The sequence below is a fragment of the Lepus europaeus genome, chromosome 7 (genome assembly GCF_033115175.1).
Source record: "Lepus europaeus isolate LE1 chromosome 7, mLepTim1.pri, whole genome shotgun sequence".
In the NCBI taxonomy this organism is placed as follows: Eukaryota; Metazoa; Chordata; class Mammalia; order Lagomorpha; family Leporidae; genus Lepus; species Lepus europaeus.
In genome coordinates this window covers 115,498,657-115,526,605 of record NC_084833.1, presented here as the reverse complement: position 1 = coordinate 115,526,605, position 27,949 = coordinate 115,498,657, and the positions used below count along the sequence as shown (strand labels likewise).

Sequence of the window (27,949 nt, the reverse complement as noted above, 5' to 3'; positions counted from 1 at the left end):
GTCACTCTATTTATAATAATGAATAAACCTTTAAAAAAAAAAAGTAATACACCAGTATGGCACCCACACAGAGTTAAGTAAATAGAAGCTCCCACAGACAATACAGGACAGTTTGATAACACAGCCAGTGGGGGGAAAGGATGTACTTGTCAGGAAAGGAGTCTTAATCAAACAGAGGGAAAAAACAAGAACAAAAACCTAAGCAACAAAATCCAGGTGGATGGAAGACCTAAATATGAAAAAGAAATGCTTTAGAAGAAACTCCACGAGCAGGGAAGGATGTCAGGTACAAAAAACACAGACCACAGAGTAATAGGTAAACTATTTTATATTGAGAAAAAAACGAAACTTGTTCTTTAAAAGAGACTGTTAGATTATCATTCCTTTTTAAAAATTTTCTAATAATTTGAGATATATACCTAAATATATAGGACTAGAAAATGCCTGAGATTTGCTTCAGAATGATCTGGGAGTGAGAAAACGGGTGTGTTATTATTGATATGAAATGAGCTATGAGTTGGTAATTTTTGAAGCAGAGTGATAGGTATATGGGGATCTGTCAACCCTTTTCCTTTTAATATATAATATGTACTCTCCTGTGCATGTGTGTATGCAGTTTTTCATAAAAACGGTTAAAAGGAGAAGGATGTGATGATAGGATACCAGTTTCTACCCACCAAAGTTGTAAACATTTGAAAACCTGAGAGCTCATCATTACTGGCCAGAACACGACAGGTTGGGAAATCTTATCCATCAAGAGCAAGGACATACATTGGCACAAGCAATTTGGAAGGAACCTCATCACCTGGTGGAATAGAAGATGCATATCCTTTACCACCCAGCTGCTCCCCCATCTAGCCTAAGACCTAGAAAAGCTTGCTTATGGAAACAGGTACAAAGACGTTCACAGGCCCATTGTTTTTAATAGCAGAACACTGGAAACAACTGAGTATCCTTTTGTAGAAAAATGTGTGAGTCAACGGTGCTGTGTTTATTTATAAAAGGGCAGAGTGGGAGCAGCACCCATCAGCACTGGCAAGCCCCACCAACACAGGGCAAATGGGGTCAGGACTCCACAGAATACAGACTTGATGCCATTTACGTCAGCGCGAAGCCTGTACACCGACACCAGGTGCTGGGAGGGATGGAGGGACGTTACAGAGAAAGACCAAGAATAATCTGGAAGAGTGGTTATTCCCAATGTGGGAAGTGAGGGCGTGTCATCCAGGGCACGGAGAGCAGTAGGAAGGGTGAGGTCTTGCTTCCTAAGCTGGCTGGGGGCCCCATGAGTGGGTATCATTCCTTAGTCCTTCTCCAATTAGTAACATCACATGTAATTGTAAAAGTAAAAGGTGTTCAAAGAGGGCACACGATGTGGGAGGTGAGAGATGAGGCACAAAAGTCCCCACTGCGGGAAATAAACTCCTTTTCAGTTCAAAAACAAACTTACTGAGAACAGCTGAATGAATGTTCCTGCGAGGAACACGGTGCTGCCCGAGGAGACCTCAGTCCAAAGGTGAAGGCAGCTACTGAGAAAGCACCAGGGGTCACAGGATGGAGGAGATGGGGTGCTGAAGGGGGCACTTTGGATCCCCAGTGAAGGGGCAGAGTCCTGACTTCCTTCTCTTCACCCTCCCCTCTCCTGTGTATTCAGAATAGCTTCCAGGTTTGTATTTAGTGACTTGAGTGCAGTGAGTGAGATGCAGTACAGCATGTAGGGCTCTGGGGCTGGGCCTGGGCCTCAGGACGAGAGCAGCAGTAGTGTGGGTGGGAGGGGCTTCATCCCTGGCCTCTGCTCTCCCCTGGCTCACGTTCTGGGCTGCCCCAGGCTACTAGGAGGCCATCCTCTTGAAGGCCTGCAGCCTGTTTGCACCAGTGTCTGCTTGCAGGGGAAGAAAACAGGTGCACGCCCAGTTTCCTGTCTGGTTAGCCAGGAGGCAAAATACTGCAAAGCCCCACAGCAACAGTACCACCTCGTACCACCCACCACCACCTCCAACTTCTGGCTTCTTCGTGGCCTTCTCGGGGGAGTCCCCAGCCTCCCCATGGCCTTCCTGGGGGGAAGCCCCATCTTCCTCATGGCCTTCCTGGGGGAGTCCTTGACTTCCCCTTGACCTTCCTGGGAGGCCACAGTAAGGCAAGCCTGATGGACCTCCCAAAGTCATGGACAAGGTGCTGCAGACTCTGGCTCCTGATGCCTCGTCATATCTGCTGGAGCCAAGGACCTGCATGGGCCTCTATGTCCAGTTTTACTCCAACCGGGTCCCACGATGCCATGAGAAGTGTCAACCAAGGGTCCGTAGATCTGAGAGAGACCCAACAGAATCAAAGGCTTGTCACCCTCCCCACCCCCGCATCTCTGGTCCTCCCAACAGCCCCGCCCCCTCCACACTCTCCCCACCTTTTTCTGTATGCTGTTACTTCCAAACCACAAGCAGACAATGCCTGGCTCTGATGGATACACTCATTGGCCTCAATGCTTTCCCACGACCTGGTGCCATTCTCCCTTACTGAAGTGCCGTCCCTTCTGGTGCCTGCCCAGCTCTCCTGGACACCTCCAACCTGACCCAAGTGAGAGAAACCCAACCCTAGTCCAGGCCACTGCTCGCTGACACCTGCTGAGGGCTGGGGATGCACCTGCCTACCTGTCCTTGACACCTGCTCGGCCATGTCCTGGACATGCACCTGCTGGGCAGTGAGGAAGCCGACGCACTGAAAAGCACTTAAATAACTAAGTGCCTTCCCACGTGCTCCTAAGTGAGGAGCTGGAACTCAAACGCCGTCCTCCCTGGAGCATGCGCCGTGAGCCAGGGAACCCAGCGGCCCCACCCCGTCCCGGGCCACCCCGATGCTTACAGTGCAGGACGGCTTCCCTGACTTGGCGAAAGCCTCCGTCGGGGCCCCTGCCGTCCACGTAGTACATGAACCGGAGCTCGGGCGGGTAGGCGGCTCTAGACAGGCCGGACAGCAGAGGGATGGTGCGGCCCTCGGCACCTGGGGCCTCGGACAGGGCCTGCAGCATCTGGTACCTGCACCAGGGGTCGCGCAGGAAGCCCGGGGTGATGAGCAGCACGCGGCAGTGACTGCTGCTCAGCGCCTGGCACAGTTCAGACACGATGGCACCGCCCGGGGCTGCGTCGCGCAGCTGCAGGAAGCAGCGCAGGCTGGCGGCGCTGCCCTCCAGGTAGGAGACCAGCTCCTGGGCGGCCGCCAGGTCCTCCTCGCTGTGGCACACGCACACATCGTAGTCCCGGCTCCAGCGGCCAGTGCCAGTGCCGCTGCCACTGCAGGCGCCCTCGTGTGCCGCTGGCGGGGCGGGCGAGGTGCTGGCACTGAGGCCCGAGGGCGCGGGCCCTGCCTGCGAAGGGGTTCGCGGGCTGTCGCTGGGGGCGCTCTCTGGGGAGCCAGGCATCTTCGCAGGCTTCTTCTGCAGGGCCTGCCTGAACCAGTCTGCGGGGAGAAAGGCGGCTCAGTCCCCTTCCCTCCTCCCTCGCAGAGACCCTCTGCTCTGCTGTTTGTTTTCAATGAAACAATCTCATTTTAAACATTTATTTGTTTTATTTAAAGGCAGGGAGCGACAGAGCTCTCTTGCTGGGCCAGGCGAAGCTAGGAGCCAGGGACTCCAGCCAGGTGTCCCACGTCGGTGGCAAGGGGCCCAAGTATTGGAGGATCACCTGCTGCCTTCTGGGGTGTGCACTGGCAGGAAGCTGGATCTGGGCCAGAGCCTGCACTCAAACGTAGGCGCTCTGCTAGGGGATGCAGGCATCCCAGGCAGTGTCAACCCCAGCGCCAAAAGCCTGCACACGCTCTGCTGTTTTTTTATGCATCACCAGGGCCTTGCCTAAACGCCCCGTCTAGCTTGAAAGGTTCGGGGAATAGGTGGGACTGCTGCAGTTCTTACATGAGAGTTTTTCTTGCCTGATGATCAGTGGCCTTGCCTGCTCCAGGCCTCTGGTATCTGGTACCGTCAGTCCACCACCACCCCACCACCCTGTCCCCACAGCAGAACTTCCCACCAGAGCTGGCTGACTGGCACCTGTGGGTGGTCAGCAGAGCTCTGCTATGTTAGCATGGATGAGTCAGTCCCTCAGTCCACTTCCAGCAAGAGGGGAGGGGAATTTAGATTGTGATGGGCTACCCACCGTGGAGAAGGAAGACCAGGGGGAACCTGCACTGCTCTGGCACCGAGGAATCCTCGATACTTTCTAAATGGTCAACGTGGAAAGATGGAGGAGGACTACTACTGCTCAGAGCTCCTGACGAGCGCCAGAGCGAGTGAGGCGCACAGACCGACTCTGGGCCTGCTGCTTGCTCTGTGTGTCACCAAACACACATTGTGGAATGTGCTCCTTTCAGTGGTTACCTGAGAGAATGCAGCGACTGGAATGGGGGAAACACCCAGGATGGCATTAAAACGCAGCTTCAGGGTGGGCATTTGTCAAAGTGGTCAGTTCACCACTCGGAATGCCCACAGCTCATATCGGGGCGCCTGGTGCCAGTCCTGGCTACTCCACTTCCAGTCCAGCTTCCTGCTAATGCACACCTGGGAGGCAGCAGGTGATGGCTGAAGTGTCTGAGTCTCTGCCACCCACGGGGGAGATCTGGATTGAGTTTCGGGCTCCTGGCTTCAGCCAGCCTCAGTCCTGGCTGTCATGAACATCTAGGGAGTGCATCAGCAGCAGGTGGGAGATCTCTGTCATCTCTCTGTCTCTTTGCCTTTTAGGCAAAGTGAGGATAAACGAATTAAAAGCCAAAACCCCTCAGCTTCCACAGCTTTTGGTAAGGACGGTTTGATATTCTGGGGTGTGATTCATTTTCTCTCTGCTCCTTGTGACAAGAGAAACAAGGGTCAGCACTCAGCACCAGGTTTCCCAGGCTGGGGCAATCAGCTGAGCAGGCCCTGGAATATCTTTGCACCTCCAGAATTGAAGATGCAACTGAAACATGCCTTCCTCTCCTCCTCTCCACAAGGCATTGGGCATGAAATTAGGCCAGGAGCTTCCTCTGCCTTCAGCCTTCCTATCTCCCCAGTGTTTGGAGCAGGCGGGCCTCCCCGTGACCCACGCAGAGACTGGGGACTACACTCTTGGCAACAGCAGCACTTTCAGCAGCCTGGTTCTACTCACCAGCCATCTTGCCCAGAGGCTTCTTGGGCCGGGAGCGAGGAGCTGGGAGGGAGGTCGATGATGCCATCGTGTAGGGCTCACGACCATCCCTGTGAGACCAGGCATCAGGAAAGCGAGAGAAGGGAGGAGACCCAGCCTTGACCCCGTGGAACAGCCATCCTATAAGGGACAGAGACAGAGGAATCACGAAAGCTGTATTTACTCTGCTCTCGGGCCCCGTGTGGGCACCCGAAGTTCTGGTATCTCCCTAATGCCTGACAGGCCCGGACTTTAAGGGAGTCCTTCACCCGTCATGGGACTAGAGACAGACGCCTCTGTGACTGAAGCTGGTTTCAAGATACACCCAGATCTGGGTGCGCATTCAGACTCTCCAAGTAGGGGCTGAGCGTGACCAGAAGAGTGGCTGTTCCATGCTGCACCCAGCCAGGATCGCATTTGGGGCTGGGGAAGAAATGGCTGGCAGGCAGCTCTTCAGAGGGCCTTGGGTGAAAATGCTGGAATGAGACAAGGACAGCTGCTGTTGGCGTGCGTCATTATGTATGCAGGCAGACAGGCTGGGCAGTACAGAGAGCACAGCGGGAGATTTTTTCTCCCTGCCTGCCTGCCACCCTTCAGCAGCCAGCACAAAGAGCTCACAAAGTAGTGAAGATGCCCCAAGCCTCGCCTCTTACTAACCATGGCCTTTTGCAATCTTACCAAACATCTGTTTCTACATCTGTGAAGTGGACATACTGCAATACTAAAAACCTACTTCTTCTCAGCATGATTGTGAAAAGTACTGAGATAATTTACATAAAGTGCCACTGGTGTCTGGCATATGACAAGTGCTCAAAAATATGGGTGACTACATATTTAAAATAATCTAGATAGAAGAGGGATGTTTTAAGCTTATGGTTTATAAGACTCAATAGTGTAGCATTCATTTCTTCCCCAAACTGATCTTCATTTTATTGCCAGCCCAAATTTCAGGGGATTTTTGGTTTCGCTCTTGTTTTGGTAAACTGCTTCTGTGTTTATATGGAAATGCAAAGGGCCTAGAAGGCTTCAGATGAGTGTCTGGCCACGTTCTCTTCCCAGTACAACAGGGCCGCCCCGGTAGTGGAGGCTGTTCCAGCCTAGGTTCCGAGGGGAAGCTAGCATGCAGCAGAGCCCAGTGCAGATCCTGGAGGAGCTGTGGTATCCTGGAGACACTTCTCCAGGTGGAGGGTGGGTAGAGAACTTGGCTCCGGCATCATGGAGCAGCAGGCAGAGGGCTGCCTGCTCACCTTCTGCCAGATCGGCAGAGCTCAAAACCAAGGCCTCTAGGAACGCACACAGATATGAGTCGAACCATTAGACTCGCTAAAGTCAGAGGGCCCACAGTTTAAAGAAAGTCAGCCAGTGTTGGACATCAGATAAGGGATGCTAAGGATTCATGAACGTCTATCAAAGTTCAAATCAAAACCAAACCTTTCAGACCAGCGCTGTGACTCAGGTTAATCCTCCGCCTGTGGCACTGGCATCCCATGTGGGCACCTGTTCTAGTCCTGGCTGCTCCACTTACAATCCTGCTCTCTGCTATGGCCTGGGAAAGCAGTAGAAGATGGCCAAGTCCTTGGGCCCCTGCACCCATGTGAAAGATCTGGAAGAAGCTCCTGGCTCCTGGCTTTGGATTGGTGCATCCGGCCGTTGTGGCCATTTGAGGAGTGGAACAACAGAAGGAAGATCTTTCTGTCTCTCCCTCTCATTGACTGTAACTGTCTCTCAAATAAATAAATATTTTTAAAAAACTTTCATTGCAACAGCAATGGGGGCAGAAAGAAGAGGGGGGATGTGTGCAGGAAGCAGAGACGACGTTTGAGAGAAAAGAACTAAACCACGCCAAGGACACCACGAGTGGACTATCAGTACCACTGTGAGTTTCTTTTCCTTGCTAATCTATGGATCTCAGACAACCTAGCAGGAAGGCTACTGTGGCTGCCGTGCCGGCCCCACCATGTGGTCTGTTTCCCTGGTCAGAGTTTGCGGCCACTAGACATCTCATTTCAGCCACTCAAGACGCTGTGTCTCCTCCAGTGATAGACGTCCTCGTAGTATCACTTAGTTTTTATGTAAATACTTTCAACATTATTTTATGTTAGAATTTTTAAAAATGTATTTATTCGAGAGGCAGGGAGGTACAGACAGAGATCTCTCATCCACTGGCTCACTCCCCAAATGCCAGCAATAGCCAGGGCTGGTCCAGGCTAAAAACCAGGAGTTAGGAACTCAATCCAGGTCTCCCATGTGGGTGGCAGAGACTCAGGTCCGTAGGCCATCACCTGCTGCTTCCCAGGGTGCACATTAGCAGGAAGCCGGTTAGATATGGGATGTGGGCATCTCAGCAGCAGCTTAACTGTTATTCCATTTGCCCACCCCAATTTTATTTTTAAAGGTTTATTTATTTATTTGAAAGTCAGAGTTACACAGAGAGAAGGAGAGACAGAGGCAGAGAGAGAAAGAGAGAGAGGTCTTACATATGCTGGTTCACTTCCCAGTTGGCCGCAACAGCTGGAGCTGTGCCAATCCGAAGCCAGGGGCCAGGAGCTTCTTCTGGATCTCCCATGTGGGTGCAGGGACCCAAAGATTTGGGCCATCCTCTACTGCTTTCCCATGCCATAGCAGAGAGCTGGATCGGTAGTGCAGCAGCCAGCACTTGAACTGGCACCCATATGGGATGCCAGCACTGCAGGTGGCAGCTTTACCCACTATGCCACAGTGCTGGCCCCCCAATTTTGTTTTAATTTTAAGATTCATTATTTGCTGGGGTTGACACTGTGGTGGTACAGTGGGTTAAGCCACTGCTTGTGGCATAAGCATCCCATAGGAGTGCCTGCTCGTGTCCCAGCTGCTCTTCTTCCCATCCAGCTCTCTGCTAATGCACCTAGGAAAGCAGCAGAGGTTGCCTAAGTACTTGCACCCCTGGCACCCACGTGGGAGACCCAGATGGAGTTCCAGGTTTCTGATTTCAGCCTGGCCCAGCCCTAACTGCTGTGGCCATTTGAGCAGTAAATCAGCAAATGGAAAATTTCCCTCTTTCTCTCTATCTTCCCCTCTGTCTCTGTAACTCTGCCTGTCAAATAAATAAAATAAATCTTTTTTAAAAATTCATGATTTGCTCTTGATACAGTTACAAATTGGAGAATCATTTGATTTTTTTCAAAATGATATTCTAAAAGTTAAAAAGTAACATAACGCCGGTGCTGTGGCTCAATAGGCTAACCCTCCTCCTGCGACACCAGCACACTGGGTTCTAGTCCCGGTCGGGGCGCCGGATTCTGGCCCGGTTGCCCTTCTTCCAGGCCAGTTCTCTGCTGTGGCCAGGGAGTGCAGTGGAGGATGGCCCAAGTGCTTGGGCCCTGCACCCCATGGGAGATCAGGATAAGCACCTGGCTCCTGCCTTCGGATCAGTGCGATGCGCTGGCCACAGTGCGCCGGCTGCAGCAGCCATTGGAGGGTAAACCAACAGCAAAGGAAGACCTTTCTCTCTGTCTCTCTCTCACTGTCCACTCTGCCTGTCAAAAAAAAAAAGTAATATAACATGTAGATTAACATATGCTAATCTACTTAACATGTATAGATTAAAAAGTTAACAGTTGTCATTTTGTGAAATAACTTCCTCTTTTGGCAACACACGCTGATTTTGGATAATTGCCTTTTTTGCTGCTTGATGAAGAAAAAAACCCAGTACTGTCCAACAGCATATGTCAATGGAAGCGGGTAGGACAAGACCTTATAAGTACCGTTACGCAAAAGTTTAAACACAGGAAGGAACAGTGTCTTTGACAGGATCATTGAGCAACACGGCAGGTAAGTTCCAGGAACCAAACACAGCTACTTCCTAGAGTCTAAACCCCAACCATCTTCCTGGTTACTTCTCAGTTTTTGTGTAGCCAAGGCTGTGGAGCAATCGCACAGCCAAACATGCTTTAATCTTCCCAGGACTTAGTAATAAATATCCTATAGCAAGATATAGCTGTCAAGCAGATAAGATAATGAACGTGAATCTCCAGAATGGAAGGTCTAATGATTAGCTCTGTCTAGTCTTTGATTTGCTGTGTGGCTTTTTATAGGCTTTCTTCTTCTTGTGCTTTTCAAGAGTTCATACAATATGGAGCCAGTGTTGTGGCTTAAGCTGCCACCTGTGAGGCTGGCTTGAGACCTGGATGCTCCACTTCCCATCCAACTCCCTGCTAATATACCTGGCAAAACAGTGGAAGATGGCTCAAGCACCTAGACCCCTGCCAATCATATGGGAGACATGGATGGAGTGCCAGGCTCCCAACTTCTGCCTGGCCCAGCCCCAGCCATTTCAGCCATTTGAGGAGTGAACCAGCAGATGGAAGATCTCTCTCTGGCCTTTCCCTCTCACTCTGTAACTCTGCCTTTCAAATAAATAAATAAATAAATAAATAAATATTTTTAAGAATAAATAAGTAAAGTATATGCGAGAAGAAAAGCATCTGCCCTAGCGAGTGGTTAAGGTGCCTACATCCCTTACCTGGATTTGATTCCCAGCTGTCTTCCAGCTCCAGCTTCCTGCCAGTGTAGACCCTGGGAGGAAGCAGGTGATGGCTCGAGAAGTTGCATCTCTGTCCAACACTCATGTGGGAAGACCTGGATTAGGTTTCTGGTGCCAGATTCCAGCCCAGCCTAGGCCTGACCATTGTGGACATTTGGGGAGTGAACTAGTAAATGGGAGCTCTCTCTCTCTTTCTGTGTCTCTGCCTCTCAAATAAATTAAGGATATGGGAGGCTGTGCATGGGTTATATGCAAATGCCATGACATTTTACACAATGAAAGTGTGTGTCCTCCGAGTTGTGTTGGCATGCAGGGAGTCCCTGGAAGCAATCCTGCTTGATGTGAAGGCATACGAACTCTCCTACACTGCTGGTGGGAGCATGAATTGGTACCACTACTTAGAGAACTGTGTGGTATTATACACTAACACTGAACACACACACAAACCCAGAAATTCTACTTCAACGAGTAAGAGTGCTTCCATGTGTTCACCAGAAGACGCACAGATTATTCAAAGGATGACTGTATGTGTGAGTGGTTGGGCAATCAGGCTGTTAGAGGAAAACATAAGAAATTATCTCCCTGACTTTGGGGTAGGCCAAGATGCTTGCAAACTACACACAGTAACCATAAAGGGAGAAAAATCAAAGATTGGAAAACATAAAAATGAAGAGCTTCTGTTCACCAGAAGAGATCATTTACAGAGTGAAAAGGCAATGTACTAAGAGAAAAGTTTAAAAAGTACATGTCCAATAAATGTCTCATACCCAAACATTTCAAGAACCCCTACAGGCACTGGCGTGTGGCATAGCAGGTTAAGGCACTGATGCTCCACTTCTGATTCAGCTCCCTGCTAATGCCCTGGGAAAAGCAGCAGCAGATGCCCCAAGTGCTTGGGTACCTGCACCCATGTGGGAGACCTGGATGAAGCTACTGGATTCGGCCTGGCCCAGTCCCAGCCATTATGGCTATTTGGAGAGTGAACTAATAGAAGATTGATCTCTCTCTCTCTCTTTCTCTCTCAACTCTGCCTTTCAAATAAATAAAAATAAATTTAAAAAAAATAAAAAATAATCCTTGCAAACTAGTAAGTTTAAACGAGATAACCTATTAGAAAATAGGCAGAAGAATTAAACAGGATATTCAAATGCACAATAAAAAAATAAAAAGCGGCACACTTCACCCGGCCATCAGAGAAATGCAAATTAAAACTTCAACACACTCCTGCTATGCCCTCAACAAATGACTACACGAAAAAGAGAGAGTGTCACATATTGGTATGATGTGAAGGCATACGAACTCTCCTACACTGCTGGTGGGAGCATGAATTGGTACCACTACTTAGAGAACTGTGTGGTATTATACACTAACACTGAACACACACACAAACCCAGAAATTCTACTTCAACGAGTAAGAGTGCTTCCATGTGTTCACCAGAAGACGCACAGATTATTCAAAATAACCCCAAACTGGAAACAACCTTGTCCAGGAACTCAGCCTTCCGGAAGGATGGATCAATAGCTCCTGGTGCAGCCATACTCCGGACTGGCATACATCACAGAGAATACATGCATTACTGCCAAACACAGCCCGGGCAAACCTCACAAACATATTCAGTGCCAGACACCTGCTGCACAAGAGGACCTGGTACTTGCTGTTACGGATTAAAAGCCTAAAAACAGGCAAAGAGACCGTAGCTACTGTTCCTTGCACACTGGGATTGGAAGGGGCGTGGCAGGGAAGCAGAGGGCTAGGAATGTGTTATTTGATGTTCCAGGGCAGGTTGCACAGAGAATTATAGCTTTGTGGAAAACGGTTAAGAGGTACCCTTAGGATTTGGGTACTTATCTGTGTGTGTTACGTCGCCAGTGTTTTTTTCAAGTCTAAAAAATAAATAAATAAATAAAATCATCAGCTGTAGCTTCCTCTGAGTCATTCGTGACCCCGTGTCCGCTGAGCTAGGTGTGGCGGCCGGACCGCTCCTCGCTTCCCCTCTGTCGGCGGCACTGGGGTCAGGTTTACCGGGCTCCAGGAGGACGAGAGGACCGAGCCGGTCCCTTCACGGCTGTCCCTACAGCACCCGGCAGAGGTCCAACGCCGCGGAGGAGAAGCTCCTCACCCGCGAGGGAGCCGTGCGCGGAGACAGCGCGGAGAGCGAGAGGTAGAGGCTGTGGCCAGAGAGAGCAGGAAGTCGGGAGAGACCGTACCTGTGGTGACCCTGCACCAGCCCCGCAGAGCCCGCAGCGACAGTGCCAGCCTCCTCGCAGGGTCTCGCCGTGCAGCTCACGCGTCCTGGGCGCTGGCGGCAGCCAGGTGGACGCAGCGGGCCAGAGGAGGGCGGTCTCTTGGGGCCGGCAGGTGTGCCCGGGCTGCGGCCAGGCAGGGCTGGGCAGCCAGCGGATCCCCGCTGTCCGACGTCCGCCCGGCGCCGCCGAGCCGCGCCGAGCCCCGCAGAGCCCCGGCCCCGGCTCCGGGCTCCCCGCGCGCCGGCTTCCCGGGAAGTGGCGCGCAGGCCCGGCGCCCGGAAGCGCCGCGGGGACCCGGCGCCGCCCTCCTCCGCGCCGCCGGCGCCGCGTCTCGACCCTAGAAGGCGCTCGGGCACCGCGCGGCACGGGGAAGGCAGCCCCGGCGTCCCCCGACGCAGGACACCCACGTTTCAAAGCCGAGTTTTGTTCTAGGTGAGGAAGAAGGAAAGAAACCCTAATTTCATCCGTTTCATCCGCTGCTATCCTGCAAGGGGGCAGTGCGGCCCTTTTCCTGTTTATATTCAGAGAAAAGTGAGGCTTGGGGACATTAAACTCCTTTCCTGAGGGTCCCACACGGTCAGTGCTGGACAGGGCGGGAGGCAGAGGCAGCCCCTCGTGGCTGTGCAGTGTGGCCGGCGGGGAGCCCAACGCGAGTGCTTTGCCCACGCTAGGCACTAGCAGAGTTCTGCAGGGCACGCGTGGTTCCCGTGCCTGCCACACCTTGGAGCCCTGGAAGTGCAGGTGAGAAGCCAGCTCGCCACGGCTCATCTCCCTGAGCGGTTGCCCAGGGTATGCCAGTGCTCACACTGTGAACATGGAATGATGCCGGGTGGAGGGAGTTTAACTGGGCCCGCCCTGGCCCTTGCACAGTTAACAGTGCACAGATGCAACCCTCAGTGTCTACCACAGTGTGGAGTAGGAGTGCCCAGGATGCGTTTTTTCTTTTTAAGGGAGAGAGGCAGATTGCCCATCTGCTGGTTCACTACCCCGAATGCTCACAACAGCCAGGGGCCAGGCCCAAGCCCAGAGCCAAGAGCTCAATCCAGTTCTCCCCTATGGGTGGCAGGGATCCAAGTAACTAAATCATGACCTCTGCTTCCGAGGGTGCACAATAGCAGGAACCAGAGCTGCGACTTGAACCAGGTGCTCTGGATATGGAATGCAGGCATCCCAAGCACAACTACGGCACCCAAAGTCCCCCTTCCCATGTATCCTTTAAATGTAGCCTTGTGGCCTTGAAGAGAGAAGCATCTGGGTGAGCCGCCAGAGGCCCCTTTGGACCTCACGTTGGCGTGTCTGTGTGGCAGGGGGCTAAGTGCCTGCAGACACGCTGGACACCTGACAGGGCTAACCGGATGTTGGTTTAGCCTGACCAGCCCCAGCCGGGCCCTGGCAGGCTCCTTCCGGCTCTCCAGCACCGCGTCCCTTCCTATTCTGCGTCAGCACTTTAGCTCTCACGCTTCCACTTGGCACTCTGGCACAGGGTCACATCTTTTCCGGTTCACCCTCCCTAAGCGCTGCTCTTTATGAAGTTTTACCCGCTGTCTCTGTTTCCACTCAACTTCCCTTTCTCTGCAACTGCTCCCTCCAAGGTCACCACTGACCGACGTGCTGTGAGTCCAGATGCATGTGTGTCCTTTAGTGCCACTGACCACTTCCTCCTTCACGTCCATGACAGTACCCTCTCCTGGCTCTTCTCCTGCCTCTCTGGGCACCTGCTCTTGGGTCTCTTAGATGTCTGTAGGGTCCCTCCAGCTTCCCCGCGTGGCTCCCTGCTTTTCTCTCCTCCTGAAGTGACCACACCCTGTTGCATGCTGCCTCTCTCTCTGTCCCAGCTCGGATCGTCGCCCTTTGGCCATGCCAGGGATCCAACCCCTTGTGAGGAAAGTTTCTCTGGATACTGCACACCCTGCACGCAGCATGGACTCCTGGTTTTTGTCCCTCTCACTGTGCCTCCCTGGTGCTCAACTCTCTGAGAGGCATCCCTCGGTCCAGCTGTCCAAGCAGAAACCCGGGAGTCTTCCTTGACCCTGTTTCTTGTTGCTGCTGTCACCTCCTGGACCCTCTGCTGCTCACTGTGGCAGCACAGGCTCCTCTTGTCTCTGCCAGGTGAGCAACAGCAGCAGCCTCCCTCTGGAATCCTTGCCTCCTGCCCTGACACCCTAACGTGTTTTCTACAGGTACCCAGGGGGAATTCTGACCATGTCACTACCCTATGTAAAACTCTGCAGGGGCCGGAGCTGTGGTGTAGTGGGTAAAGCTGCTGCCTGCAGTGCCCACATCCCATATGGGTGCCGGTTTGAGTCCCGGCTGCTCCACTTCCGATCCAGCTCTCTGCTATGGCCTGGGAAAGCAGTAGAAGAAGGCCCAAGTGCTTGGGTCCCTACACCCACATGGTAGACCCAGAAGAAGCTCCTGGCTTCAGATTGGCACAGCTCTGGCCATTGCAGCCAATTGGGGAGTGAACCAGCGGATGGAAGACCTCTCTCTTTCTCTGCCTCTCCTCTGTGTAACTCTGACTTTCAAATAAATAAATCTTTGGAAAAAAAAAAAAAAACCTGCAGTGGGGGTGGTCGTTTGGCCTAGCAATTAAGACCCCTATGTGCCATTATCAGAGCAACTGAGTCACAGATCTGCTTTCAATCTTGGCTTCCTGTTAATGCAGACCCAGGAGGCAATGCGATGGCTCAAGGACCTGGGTTCCTGCCACCCTCGTGGGAGACCTGGATGGATAGATAAGTAGAACTCAGCATTGGCACCTGCCCACAGATAAAATCCAAGGTTTTTAGCATGGGTCTTCAGCCTCTGGTCCCTCTCCTTCCAATCTGGCCAGAAAGTCAGGCTGGATCCTGGTGTGGTCAGTAGCTAACACCTAATGTGACACTATTAACAGGCGGGATCTTCTGGAAAATGATTAAGTCACGTGGAGCCTCGTGAATGGGATGAGTGCCCATGTAAGAGGCTGAAGGGAGCTCCCTTAACCTCTGCGTCATGTGACAAGGCAGTGAGACACTGATATCTTTGCAGCAGAGAGCGAGCCCTTTCTGTTCTCCCCAGCCTCTAGGGCTGTGAGCAGTATGTTTCTTTTCTTTTCTTTTTTTTTTTTTAAACTTATTTATTTGAAAGAGTTACACAGAGAGGCAGAGAGAGAGAGAGAGAGAGAGAGAGAGAGAGAGAGAGAGAGGGGTCTTCCATCTGCTGGTTCACTCCCCAATTGGCCCCAATGGCCAGAGCTTCGCCGATCTGCAGCCAGGAGCTGGGAGCTTCTTCTGGGTCTCCCTGGGGTGTTCAGGGGCCCAAGGGCTTGGGCCATCTTTCACTGCTTTCCCAGGCCATAGCAAATTGCTGGATGTAGTGGGTTAAGCCTCTACCTGCCGCACCGGCATCCCATATGGCCGCCAAGGGTCAAGTCCGGGCTGCTCCACTTCCGATCCAGTTCCCTGCTAATGTTCCTGGGAAAGCAGAGGAATATGGCCCAGGTACTCAGACCCCTGTGGGAGACCTAGTAACTTCTGGCTCCTGGCTTCAGATAGGTCTAGCTCCAGCCATTGCAGCCACTTGGGGAGTGAACCAATGGATGGAACATCTCTTTCTCTTGCTCTTTCTTTCTCTGTAACTCTGCCTCTCAAATAAGTAAATAAATCTTAAAAAAAAAAAAAAAAAAAAAAAAAAGCTCAGAGCTCAACTTCCCTAGGGAACTTCATGGAGAAACTCCCTTCTAGTCCCCACTGCCACCTCGCAGGCTGGAGGAGCCCTGTGCTTACCCCAGCACTGCAGAGGTCACACTGTGTCTGGTCCAGGGGAGGAGGAGCAGGACAGAGATATGAAAGCTCTGGCGAAGCCTTGCCTGCTGGTACACTCTAAGATGTAGCCCTGAACCTGGCCTGGCGTTGGGGCTGAATAAATGTCGGCCAGATAGACGGACGCATCCACCACCTGTTCCCTTTACAAGCACACTGCCTGCAGGCACTGGGAACAGAAGGCGACAGCATAAAACGAGACAGCTCCAACTGGGTCCTCAGTTCCTCCGGGGGGGGGGGGGGGAGGTGGAGGAGCAAGAGGCAGCGGCTCTGCCTCCCCACTCCTGGGGTCAAGGCCTCCTGCTTCAAAAAGCTCCTGCAGTGAGACGAGAAACAGAAGGGGCAGAAGACTAAGGGAAGGAGTGAATCAATCACGTTTATTGATTGACTGATGAGGAGAGGAAAGATTCAAGTCAGTAAGTTTGGGCCGAGCTGCCCCAGAATGCTCCCAGGCCTGGGCTCTTCCCAGCCCTGCCAAGAGGGCAGTCTTTCTGGGTTGGTACAGGAAGGAGCCAGTCCTGGGCCTGCGTGCTTAGGATTCCAGCTGGATGGCCCTAGTGAGTGGGCTCAGCCTGGGCTACAGATCCGTCCTAGGGTCCTGCACCATCAGTTTTTGTTGGCCGAGGCCTCAGCATCTGTGCCTAGCCAGTGGGGAGTGCAGAATGGCCTGGACAGTGGAGAAGGGGGTGAAGCCCCGGGCCTGCCTACAAAGGGCCCTGGCATGGGACTGGGGAGGACTCGGGCAGTGCAGAGGACTATGAGCCAGGGTGCTGGCCAGGCCCATGGGGCCCAGTGAAGTGCCTGTGAGCTCAGAAGATATTCTGCTCCAGGACTTTCTCTCCCAAGTGAAAGCGGCTGAAGAGGAAGGGGCTCATGTCGATGGTCTGGAAGTGGCCCTCCAGCACCATCTCGGCCACAGCTCGCCCCACGGCAGGGGCGTGCTGCAGCCCGTGACCGCTGAAGCCTGTAGCGAAGTACATGTTGACAACCAAGGGGTGGGGGCCCACCACGCCGTTCTGGTCAAAGGTGTTGTAGTCGTAATAGCCAGCCCAGGAGCTCCGAACCTGTGGGTGCACAAGATTCTGGGGTTCTCGGAAGGCTGCAGGCCCACCCGACCCTCTCTTGTGGTCAGGGAACAGCACAGATACCCTCTACCAGCTACCGAGAGGCCCATGGATAGGATGGGTCCAACAGATTCCTTAGCAGTTGTGAGGCTGGGGAGGCATATGGCAGTGTCCCGTGTCTATAAGCAAACAGGAACAAGCATTTGCTGCCAGTTACCTTCAGATTCTCAAACGCTGGTACCCTCTGAGCCAGATGGGGCCACACCTTCTCCTGAAAGAAATCATGGTCCACTTCCAGGTTGCTTGGGTCTGGCTCCTCCTCCTGGGGTGAGAGGTGGGGATGAGGCTTACGTTGCCTGGGACGCAAGGACAGACCCAGACCTCACTGACCCCTTCAATCAATCCCCTTGGCAGGGGAGGGGAGATATGAGGATGGGAGGGTGGGGAGAGGGGGAAGATGCCAATTCACACCTGCAGGGTGTGCAATGTCAGTAACAGCCAGAGCCCTCCCCTGAAGACCAGACTCTTTCCTAGCAGGTGGCCTGTGTCTCCTTCCCAGCATGCCCAGGGCACGTGGCTTACCTCTGTGGGGCTACGGCCACCGAGATAGTTGTTGCCTAAGCCTTCCCGGCGGAAGTAGACTCCATTGGTGTCTGCAACAAACGGAGTCTCCAGGCCTGGGCCCTGGGGGCAGTGCCATAAGTACACATACCTGCCACGACCATGGGGTTAGGGGACCACAGGAACAGCACATGCCCACCCTCACAACCAACTTCCATGGAGCTTCTTTCTTTCTCTCACCAACCTCCTCAGCTGCCCCGAGGGATGCTACCTTTTCCTTGGCTCCACGGGTAGCTTGGTGCCCTGCAGGGTGCCAGGCGGCCCCTTCCCAATACCAGCTAGCTCTGCGATCTTTCCCGACCAGGCTCCCGCTGCATTGATCACTATGGCGCATTCCACAGGCTGGTACTCCAGGCTGTTGTCCATCTTCACCTAGAGGCATCAGAAGGTGAGTGCAGGAAGGGTCTGGACCACACAGTGGGCACCGCGATGGGCACACCTCTTCTTGAGCCTTAGTTTACCCTTAGAGGAGGGTGGGTAGAGAAGACCAGAATAAGGACCCTCTTCTCCTTTCTTGTTCATCCACTCTGGAAGGAACACCCTTGGCCTGGGAACTTACATGGACTTCACGGATCCTTTTCATGATAATCTCTTCCCCACTTGTGGTCTCCATGCGGCTGGAGGAAGAGACAAACCCTACAGGGAAGAAAACCAAAACTAAGCCTTGAGGCCTTGAAGAGGCAGGAACATGGGAATTTTTCCTAGTTTCTCCAGGAAAGAAAGCTGGGAGGCTGGGAGCTTTCCCACAGACACCGAAGCAGCAGAGATGAGGTCAGTGGGATGAGCATGGGTCCACCTGGGACAAGACAGTGCTGAAACTGTCATGCAGGTCCCAGGTCACAAAGCAGCAGATGGAGCAGCCAGAGTCAGGCTGGTAGACAACAGCCTCCCCTCCTCCAACCTTGCCTAGCCTGGGATGGAGATGATAAACACTACTCTGGGCCCCTGCCTGGGTGGCATCAGACTCACGTGTCACCTCGCCCTGGCAGAAAAGGACCCCCATGGACTGGGCCTTTCGCCGGAGCCCCTGGAGCAGGGACCAGGGGTCAAACCAACCTTCGTCTTCCATCCCTGAAAAAGAGTTCCGGATGAGGAACTTGGAACCGCCTTCTCCTGCTCTACTTCCCGCCCCCATCACTCTAGCCCTTCTGTAGGGCTTGTTAGCTGGGGAAGGTCAAAGATCAGTTCCAGCAGGGTGCGGCCAGGCCCTGAAGCCGGAAGCCTGCAGCTTGGCTAAGGGGAAGCCAAGCCCTCCAACCTCTGGCCCCTCTGCATGCAAGCCTCACCGTATGACGCCAAAGCCACTCCCTCTGTGTTTATCCAGGGAAACTTGTTCCGAAGCTGCTCGGGTGACATCAGACAAATCTTGGCTCCTTCCTGCCTGAGAGAGAGGTGTGGGTCTGCCTTTGTGTCACAAGCAGCATCTTTCCTGACAGAGGAGGGCCCTGTCCCATCAACTCTGTCCTCCCAGCTCCTAACTTGGCGCAGGAGCTCACCAAATGTGTGAGGCCAAGAAGCGGCTCAGAGCCTGCACCGGGCACCCACCTCTGCACTTTCACGTTGTTCTCCAAGGTGGAGGCACTCTTTTCTGAAGCCAACAGGAGATAGCCTGAGGGGTTGAACTGGAGATCCAGGGGAGGGGCGTCAACCACAGCCAGGTATTCCTGTGTGCAAAGAAAAGCTGCTCAAAGAGGCTGACCCAACAAAGGGAGAGCTTTCCAGGCTCAGCGCCCCAAACCCAAGAGAAGCCTCCTCCTGGCACCCACCCTTTGTTGCCTGACCATTCCTGTTCCCTAGGCTAAAGGAGAGGTCGCCAGCCAAGCCCAGATCTCACCGCACATACATTGATATTCCGAAGAAAGTTGATGGAGAAGAGGGAGAGCTGGACATTCTCCGGCAATGAGAACTGCTGACGGATCCCGCCCACGGAGAGCCCGGTGGAGGCCTGTGCATACTGGGGGGAGATGAGAAAAGCTGAACAGAACCTGCCTTGGAAGCTGGGCGTTGTACGCTGAGAGTTAAAGGGCAGGCCTCCTTGCAAGTTTATAATCTAAGAGGCCCTTGGATGTCCACAGCAGCCTTTCGGTGGTACTGTTTAACATCTGTATTAGCAGGCGTGCACAGCACAGACGGTGGGCCATCTAAAAAGGGGTGCGCACAGTGCAACAAAATGGCAATGGGCTGGAAGTACTAGTGTAGGAGGTTAGCTCTGACCTCCTCATTGGGGAAAAGATGTGACCAAAGGCAAAGGGGAACAGCTGAAGTGCAGAAACCGCAGAAGTCACAGAACCGGAGAGAAGGCCGGGGGAGTAGGGGGGACAGCTGCTTGCCTTGCATGAATTACGAGTTGAGTGCAGGCTCTCTCAGCCAGACCTTTGAGACCTCAAAAGAGCCAACACCGTGGCATCTGCTTTTAGAAGCAGAAGCCTTACTGCCAAGGTTAAGGACCTGCAGCTATTCAAGGTTCAAAGCACAGTTCCTGACCTGCAAAACTGAGGTCTTTTCCTTCCCTCCCCTCCCTCACCCCTAGAGTCCTTAATAAAATATGGGTCATCTTGCTTGTCCCACTCACGACGCTACCCCACCCCAGACCTCACCGTGTGGTCGCGTTCCACCACCAGCACCCGAATGGCGCCTCGTCGCTTCTCTAGCTTCTTCAGCCAAAAGGCCACAGACAGGCCTACCACCCCGCCTCCCACGATCACCACATCTGATTGTTCAGGGGGCAGGTGGCTGGTGTCATACAGTGGGTCACAGATCTCTCCAGGCAGCACTGACTTGATCTTCTTCTTCACCTCCGACACCTTCTCATCCCAGTCTGTGGGATATAGCTAGGGTCAGGGGACCATACGTGCCCTTCCATATGGTGAGGGGTTAGAGGTAAACGGACACTTGAGTTGGCGTCTCCACTGTCATCCCTTCTCATAAGGGTCCACTTCCACCCAGCAGTGTGGTCTGCTCTACTGCGTGGTCTATAAGCCATCAGCCTCCCTTTCCATCATGCATCAAGCCCTGAGCTGTGAGCCTCAGCTTCCTAAAGTTAATACTTTCTACTCTCCCTGTGCTAGACGATGCACACAAATTTTGCAGCCCTCTCTCTCCCTTGAGAACAACTGCATGTCATCTCCACTTGGGGTCTTAACCGCCCCCCATCCCGCCAAGACATCCGGGCAGAAAGCAAGCTGCTGCGTGCTCTTTAGCACGGTACCTTAAGTGGCACCTACACCTGGCTATCTGCCACCAGCAGCAAACTTACATGTTCGTGGATTTGTCACCTGAGAAGGGCGGTGTTGGGATCCAGACACCTGCCCAGGCCTTACAAGCTCCGGCAGGCGCTCACTGTCCTGTCGGCGTGGACTCTGCTCGCGGGCCCGGAAGCTCAGAGAGCCGGAGGTTGGGGCACCCAGAACCACGGTAGCCTGTGTCGCTTTCAGCCTTACCCACAGTAGAGCCTCCTCCGCGTGAGCCTAGGCCCCGGGTTAAGGGGCCCCGTCCCAAGCCCAGTTGCAGCACTCTCCGGAGCATGGCCCTAGAGAATCTGGACCCCGTAGAGCTAGCTGCACCTTAGCTCGGCCCCATCCCCGCCCCCACGGCTCGGCGCCACGAGCTCTTCAGATGAGCGCGCCCATTGGCCAGCGGCCCTTCTGGGCGCCGCCCCTCCACGCTATTGGCAGCTCTCTCTTCGCGACCTCCGCGGTAGCCCCTCCCAGACACGCCCCCACCCACCATTGGCCAGCCTCGTATTTACGTCGGTCCTGCGCGCCCACGGGCGGAGGAGGGGGTGGAGGGAGCCCGGCGGCTTGGGCGGAAGTGCGGAGGAGCCGGTTTCCGGGGCCGCTGGTGTGACGTGTCCCGTGCCTGGCGCAGCAGGAAGCGGCGGCGTTCGCGGCCTGAGTTCCCGACGCCGGCCCCGGCTCGTCTCCCGCCGCCGCCATGCTCGACTTCTTCACCATTTTCTCCAAGGGCGGGCTTGTGCTCTGGTGCTTCCAGGGCGTGAGCGACTCCTGCACCGGGCCCGTTAATGCGTTGATTCGCTCCGTCCTGCTGCAGGTACCGCCCCCGCGGGATCAGAACTCTGGCTTTCTCCGCCCCAACCCCGACCGTGGTCCCCGCTTCGCCTGACCATCCCGCGCGTGCCCGCTCCCCTCCCTGCCCACCTCAAACGGCCCACTGTCCCGTAAGCCGGACTTCATGTCCTCCTGCTGCCCCCAGTGGACCACCCGCAACTTTGCGGACCCCCTCCCCCGCCCCGCCCGGATATCTGGGGCCGGAGCCGCATTCCGCGGCCCCTCGGGACTTCCTTCGCGCCCTCCGTCCACCTCGCCACAGCTTGGTTCTCTCTCGAGGCTGGGTGAGATTGTGGATGTGAAAACATCTTTAGAACCTGGAGAGCTGCTCATAAATCTCATTGTTTATGTGCGGCCCCACGTGTCTTGGCTTACTCATTCTCCCTGGTAATGCCAGAGATGCCTGGCATCCGCCTGTTGGGGGGAAACGTCTGGTTCTCTCCCAAAGCTACTCCTGGAGGGGCCACGTCTGGGTTTTCTGGGGCAGTCTGAACCCTGAGACCACTCTTTTTCTAGGAACGGGGCGGTAACAATTCCTTCACCCATGAGGCACTCACGCTCAAGTATAAACTGGACAACCAGTTTGAGCTGGTGTTTGTGGTAAGTGTGGGGGTATTTTAGAAAGACAACGATTACATTTCCTACATGGTCCGGATTGTTAAGAGAATCCCAATTAGCCGCAGCCAGTGTGTATGGTGGAGTTGCTGAGAAAACTAGCGAGGTGGAGGGGGGTAATGGAAGCGGCCTCTGGGCCCAGGCAGAGCTTGGCTGCCTGTCAGGCGAGGGAAACCTGCCAGGTGGCTGAGCCTGTCTCTGGAGGCCTGGGTTGAGTTGGCTTCCCTCCCTTCTGGGCTGGCATGTAAGCAGATCTCTTGGCTCTGTTTCTTCCCCTAAACAGGTTGGTTTTCAAAAGATCCTAACGCTGACGTATGTAGACAAACTGATAGATGATGTGCACCGGCTTTTTCGGGACAAGTACCGCACTGAGATCCAACAACAAAGCGCTTTAAGTCTATTGAATGGCACTTTTGATTTCCAAAATGACTTTCTGCGGCTCCTTCGGTGAGAGGCCTCCCCTCTCCAAAATCAATTTCCATGACTGGAGAGCTCCCTCCTTGAAGGTGGTTCAAGGGTAGAAGATTCTGTGTTCACAGACACTCCTAATTTGCTGTCCAGTCCTGCTTGCTCTCTTGGTGGGAGGGTGGTTTTCTGGACTCCTCTGACCTCCTGCACAGGGAAGAAAGGTCAGCCATTCTCTTTGCTCTTTAGTGAAGCGGAGGAGAGCAGTAAGATCCGTGCTCCCACTACCATGAAGAAATTTGAAGATTCTGAAAAGGCCAAAAAACCTGTGAGATCCATGATTGAGACGCGGGGGGAAAAGCCCAAGGAGAAAGCAAAGAGCAGCAAAAAAAAGGGGGCCAAGAAGGAAGGTGAGCGGAGCTCTTGCCACACTGAGGTGGTCCGTCCTTTCGTCATTGCTGGCCTCCCTTTAGCTCACAGGCGCACTCACCACCCTGTCATTTCCAACCTGTACACTCTAATTTTGCCCTGAAGGATTCGAAGACGTCTGTCCGTTGTCTCGTTGGCTGGGGATTGGCTTTGTCTCCAGTGAGGTTTCTCTTAACAGGTTCTGATGGCCCTTTGGCTACCAGCAAAGCAGTCCCTGCAGAAAAGTCGGGTCTCCCAGTGGGGCCTGAGAATGGAGTGGAACTTTCCAAAGAAGAGCTGATACGCAGAAAGCGAGAGGAGTTCATCCAGAAGCATGGGAGGGGTTTGGAAAAGTCCAGGTGAGCATTTTGGCTTTTTCTGGTACTTTCCTAAAATGTGATGGTGGGGTGGCATGGAGGGGACAAGGGACCTATCTATGGCTCATGTGTTCTTCTCTGCTCTTCCATGCTAACCATCTGCAGCAAGTCCAAGTCAGAAGCTCCAAAGGAGAAGGGCAAAAAAGCGCCCCGGGTGTGGGAACTGGGTGGCTGCGCTAACAAGGAAGTCCTGGACTACAGTACTCCCACCACCAACGGAACCCCTGAGGCTGCCCTGTCTGAGGACATCAACTTGGTAAGAGACGACAGGCATCAGAGTGAAGGTTACCATTAATAAGAAATGGGGAAGAAATGGAGACTAGGAAAGTGAGACCTGGATTTGAACAAGGAGTTACACTGGAAGCCTCCCCACATGAGAGCAGTGTGGACAGGGTGCATCCTGGGCTCTTTCCTCTCGGAACCCTTAGTGTTCCTGATCCCCTCTCCTTCCTTTCCCCATATCCTCCAGATTCGAGGGACTGGGCCTGGGGGGCAGCTTCAGGATCTGGACTGCAGCAGCTCAGATGATGAAGGGGCCGCTCAAAACTCCACCAAACCTAGGTAGGGGAACTTCAGGTGTGGGGGTGGTGTGTATGGCTGCAGAGTTGGTAAGCTGTAACTCCTGCCCGCTGGCTTGTGTGTATTTGTGATCTCCTGTGCCTGCAGTTCTACCAAGGGAACTCTGGGTGGCATGTTTGGGATGCTGAAGGGCCTGGTGGGTTCCAAGAGCTTGAGTCGGGAAGACATGGAATCTGTGCTGGACAAGATGCGTGACCATCTTATTGGTAAGTTCTGAGAACTGGGCTGACTCCCATCCGTGGGGTGGGCTGGTTATGAGCAGGGCCTACAGTTTCTCAGCTGTGCCATCAACATGCTGCCACAGAACTCACACACCTTTCCCACTCTCCTCAGCTAAGAACGTGGCTGCAGACATTGCTGTCCAGCTCTGCGAATCTGTTGCCAACAAGTTGGAAGGGAAGGTGATGGGGACGTTCAGCAGTAAGTACTCTTAAGCCAGAATATGCTTATACATACTGAGCAGTTACGCACACAGACTTCCATTCTTACTAGGTACGTGACTTCTGGCAAATTCCTTAACTTCTAAAGCTCTGTTATATAACCTAGACTTTAAGAGTTACTAGGGTAAAATGAGCTAATACTTGTAAAGTGCTTAGAATAGTATGGGTTGGGTTCCTGGGCCAATAGTGTAGCACCATCCTAGCCCCTTAGAACAGGAAAGAGTTGGGCATCTTGGAATACATTCCTGGGGCTTCCTGGCTATGTCCGTCTCTACCTGCCCTTTCAGCGGTGACTTCCACAGTGAAGCAAGCCCTGCAGGAGTCCCTGGTGCAGATCCTGCAGCCACAGCGTCGTGTGGACATGCTCCGGGACATCATGGATGCCCAGCGCCGCCAGCGCCCTTACGTCGTCACCTTCTGTGGTGTTAATGGAGTGGGGAAGTCTACTAATCTCGCCAAGGTCAGTGCAGGTCCCCAGCCTGACAGTGCCATAGGTTTACTCTGTCTTAGAGCCCTGGCTCGAGGTGACACTGTGAATGTCACTGTTTTGCAGATTTCCTTCTGGCTGTTAGAGAACGGCTTCAGTGTCCTCATAGCTGCCTGTGATACGTTTCGTGCTGGGGCTGTGGAGCAGCTGCGTACACATACCCGGCGTCTGAGTGCCCTACACCCCCCAGAGAAGCATGGTGGTCGCACTATGGTGCAGTTGTTTGAAAAGGGTTATGGCAAGGATGCTGCTGGCATTGCCATGGAAGCCATTGCCTTTGGTACGGTGCACAGAAATACATGGGAGTAGCTGGGGCCCCTTTCCTTCCTGGGTTTCCTTGGAGTTTGCACAGAGGGTCAGGCTTACCCGGTTACAAAGTTACTGCTCAAAAGCAGGAAAAGGGACTAGTTAGTTGCCACATTCTGCATGTGTAGTTGATGGCAAAGCTAATAGTCTAACCGAAGACATCTAAATTGGGTCACCTTTACCCTGTTGCTCTCCTTTCTCCAAACATGTTTGCTGATGGCCAGGCTCAGAACAGGTTCCTTTTTTTTACATTACCTTGTAACCAAATCCAGAATCCAAGAAGTTAACAGGCTGTTAATATTAAGGGGTCAGGGGGGGTGTTTTGAGTTGACGGCTTTCTCTCTCTCTAGCACGTAACCAAGGCTTTGATGTGGTGCTGGTGGACACAGCTGGCCGTATGCAAGACAATGCCCCTCTGATGACCGCTCTGGCCAAACTCATTACCGTCAATACACCTGACCTGGTGCTGTTTGTGGGGGAGGCCTTAGTAGGCAACGAAGCTGTGGACCAGCTGGTGAGGGCTTTTGGGCCTAGTTCCCTTTACACTCCAAGCTCTGGCCAATTAGATGGTTCTTACATCATCTCTTTGCTTTCTAGGTGAAGTTCAACAGAGCCTTGGCTGACCACTCAATGGCTCAAACACCTCGGCTCATTGATGGCATTGTCCTCACCAAATTTGACACCATTGATGACAAGGTAAATGTGGATGGCACAGGACAGTGAGACTGGAGGGGGATGGGCATCCTTCAGGGGAGCTGAGACTGAGGCCACATGGGCTCGAAGTTTTCTTTTACTGAGTTATTACTACTGAAGGAGTGAAAAGCAGTAGACCTGAGCTAATGGGCTGTCCCTTTCTCCACTTCAGGTGGGAGCTGCTATTTCTATGACGTACATCACAAGCAAACCCATCGTCTTTGTGGGCACTGGCCAGACCTACTGTGACCTACGCAGTCTCAATGCCAAGGCTGTGGTGGCTGCCCTCATGAAGGCTTAATGTGGCTCTTGCCCAATACCAAATTGCCGCTTTCCCCAAGCCCCTCTTCCTGTATCAAGAATGTGCTTTAGAGTATGTGAGCAACTTGTCTTCAGTGTAGTACAAAGGCAGGGTGAGGGGATTTCCAGGGGCCTGCAGCTCCTTCTAACCCCGTGCCCTGTTCAGTCCAGCCTCCATCTGCAAGGAGGGCCTAATCATGTTCCAATCACTGCCCAGTGACTTCCCCTTTCCTACTCAGGCATCCCCTTCACTCTGCAACAAACTCCGTTACGACAGCTTTGACCAATGGTTGGAAGACCCAACACCAGAGCTTTGCTAATCAGTGTGGTCATGGAGCACCTGGGCCTAATGAGCAGGCTGCTGTGCCAGCACCGTTAGGTTAGACTTGCAGCGCCAGCGCCGGGTGATACCTCTCCCTAGGACACACAGGTTTCAGGTCCTTGGGGCCAGGATGACACCACCTCACTATGGCAGTGTATGGCCTGTTCTTAATTGCTGCTAATTCTAAATCTGATGACGACTCCTACCCCATTGTTGCCCCCAAAGCATCAGCTAGGCCAGAGTGATTTCTTACAAGTAAGTGGAGGATGAGTCCCTGCTTCCCTCGGAACTCAAACAAAGGGAGCCGACTGCAGTGCTGCGTTGGGCTTCTCAGCCTTCCGGCTTGACCCCACACCAAAATCCAGATGTAACCTTTGCATGTTCCCCTTCCTGGGAGAAAACATTTGCCAGAGGGTATCAGTCGCCCCCGCCCCAGCTCCATCCTTCACCTCCTGAGTGAGTCCTGGCTTTCCCCATCCCTCTCTACAGTGCCTGGTAGACAAGTGCTACGTTGAAGAATACAAACCTCTGTTCAGACTTGTCCTGTAGCTTGGTATTACAGATGTGCTATTAGTGCAATAAGGTGAAGGCTGTCCGCCCAGAGAAAAACATAATTTATATAAGAAAATAAATTTCATAAATAAATTGCCTTTTAGGTCTTGGAGTTATTTATACAGGATTCAAACTAAAACCCCACATCACACTAACGTATCTAGGGCGTATTTATGGTATAGAAGAGCAACAGTGATGCTGAGGAATCAAGTAATCATTGTCCCAAGAACAAGCTCACCCCATCCAAGGTGAAAGAACTTTCACAGTGAGTTATAAAAATGAAGCTTGTTAGTATACCTTGGGTGCAAGTTGGAAGTTTTCTACAGTGACTCTCAAAGCAGAGCCAGGGCCCTGGCAAGTAAATGAACAAGCTTTTAATACAGCTGTTATGTAAAATACTGTACACTGTAAAAGATCTAGAAAACTAGAGCTTCAAGTCATGTTTTAAAAAAGCCATTAAGCTGAATTGAAAAACCAAGTGTAGAGTACAAAACTGCAACAAGAGCCATGAAGATTCCACGGCTTCTGGATGCCCCGAGTCCTTCATGCAGAGCCGCAGCCACCACCTGTGCAGTGCCATACTGATCTGCCGTGTGGACACAAGCATGTCCAGCCCAGGGGGGAAGGGGTACATTTGGGTCCTGTTGTCACTTGGGTGTTCTTAAACTGGAACAGGCAGCAGAATGTCAAGAAACCAGCCAGCATGAAGGAGTCAATTAGAGTATTTCCTCCCCTAGTCTACCCCCAACCTTCAACCTCTGTGTATTGGTATTTCTGGGTGCTGTGTTGGGTTCTTGCAAGTTGACTTGTTAGACACTGTCCACAGTAGGGCCTTACAGCTTGGTCTAGTGGTGCTGATTTCTCTAGCTTGCTCATGTACTGCAGCCTGTGAAGAGAAGGAAAAGGTAGAGAATGAAATGAAGTTTCCCAGAATGGGTTTTTGCAACAAAAGCTGCAGATATTCAAGTCAATCCTAAGCTTTCAGAAGACAAAACAGAAG

General features: G+C 53.0%; 4 protein-coding genes across 10 annotated transcripts in view; 1 reads left to right on the top strand and 3 right to left on the bottom strand.

Moving 5' to 3' along the window:
* Nucleotides 1–139: 139 nt before the first annotated feature.
* On the bottom strand, nucleotides 140–11,977 carry TIRAP (TIR domain containing adaptor protein). The gene is made up of 4 exons (XM_062197328.1): nucleotides 11,875–11,977; nucleotides 5,127–5,285; nucleotides 2,857–3,450; nucleotides 140–2,305 (listed from the first exon to the last, which is right to left on the bottom strand). Exons 2-4 carry the CDS (start codon nucleotides 5,191–5,193, stop codon nucleotides 2,286–2,288), a joined length of 681 nt encoding a protein of 226 aa, XP_062053312.1. The 5' UTR covers nucleotides 5,194–5,285; nucleotides 11,875–11,977; the 3' UTR covers nucleotides 140–2,285.
* A 4,096-nt stretch (nucleotides 11,978–16,073) lies between these two features.
* Nucleotides 16,074–20,987, bottom strand: FOXRED1 (FAD dependent oxidoreductase domain containing 1). Of its 3 annotated transcripts, none has more exons than XM_062197324.1 (11): nucleotides 20,839–20,987; nucleotides 19,996–20,216; nucleotides 19,242–19,352; nucleotides 18,944–19,062; nucleotides 18,685–18,779; nucleotides 18,368–18,469; nucleotides 17,958–18,034; nucleotides 17,610–17,770; nucleotides 17,360–17,489; nucleotides 16,995–17,099; nucleotides 16,074–16,777 (listed from the first exon to the last, which is right to left on the bottom strand). In XM_062197324.1, the coding sequence occupies exons 1-11, from the start codon at nucleotides 20,921–20,923 to the stop codon at nucleotides 16,523–16,525; spliced, it is 1,461 nt and encodes a 486-aa protein (XP_062053308.1). In that variant the 5' UTR covers nucleotides 20,924–20,987; the 3' UTR covers nucleotides 16,074–16,522. The 3 variants fall into 3 exon arrangements, with proteins under 3 accessions (XP_062053308.1, XP_062053309.1, XP_062053310.1); XM_062197325.1 differs by lacking the exon at nucleotides 20,839–20,987 and adding an exon at nucleotides 20,655–20,825; XM_062197326.1 differs by lacking the exons at nucleotides 19,242–19,352; nucleotides 19,996–20,216; nucleotides 20,839–20,987 and having other exon boundaries at nucleotides 18,685–18,775; nucleotides 18,944–19,037.
* Nucleotides 20,988–21,238: 251 nt separating this feature from the next.
* Nucleotides 21,239–27,061, top strand: SRPRA (SRP receptor subunit alpha). Its single transcript, XM_062197316.1, has 14 exons — nucleotides 21,239–21,448; nucleotides 21,982–22,065; nucleotides 22,364–22,527; nucleotides 22,735–22,895; nucleotides 23,093–23,252; nucleotides 23,376–23,526; nucleotides 23,740–23,831; nucleotides 23,937–24,055; nucleotides 24,183–24,269; nucleotides 24,577–24,749; nucleotides 24,843–25,056; nucleotides 25,433–25,596; nucleotides 25,680–25,778; nucleotides 25,948–27,061. The coding sequence occupies exons 1-14, from the start codon at nucleotides 21,332–21,334 to the stop codon at nucleotides 26,074–26,076; spliced, it is 1,914 nt and encodes a 637-aa protein (XP_062053300.1). The 5' UTR covers nucleotides 21,239–21,331; the 3' UTR covers nucleotides 26,077–27,061.
* Nucleotides 27,041–27,949, bottom strand: part of FAM118B (family with sequence similarity 118 member B) — a 52,044-nt gene continuing 51,135 nt past the window's right edge. For all 5 annotated transcript variants that reach the window (XM_062197319.1, XM_062197323.1, XM_062197320.1 and 2 more), the window contains one exon: nucleotides 27,041–27,835. In XM_062197319.1, coding sequence (XP_062053303.1) covers nucleotides 27,822–27,835 — 14 coding nt within the window. In that variant the 3' untranslated portion in view covers nucleotides 27,041–27,821. The remainder of the gene's footprint in view (nucleotides 27,836–27,949) is intronic.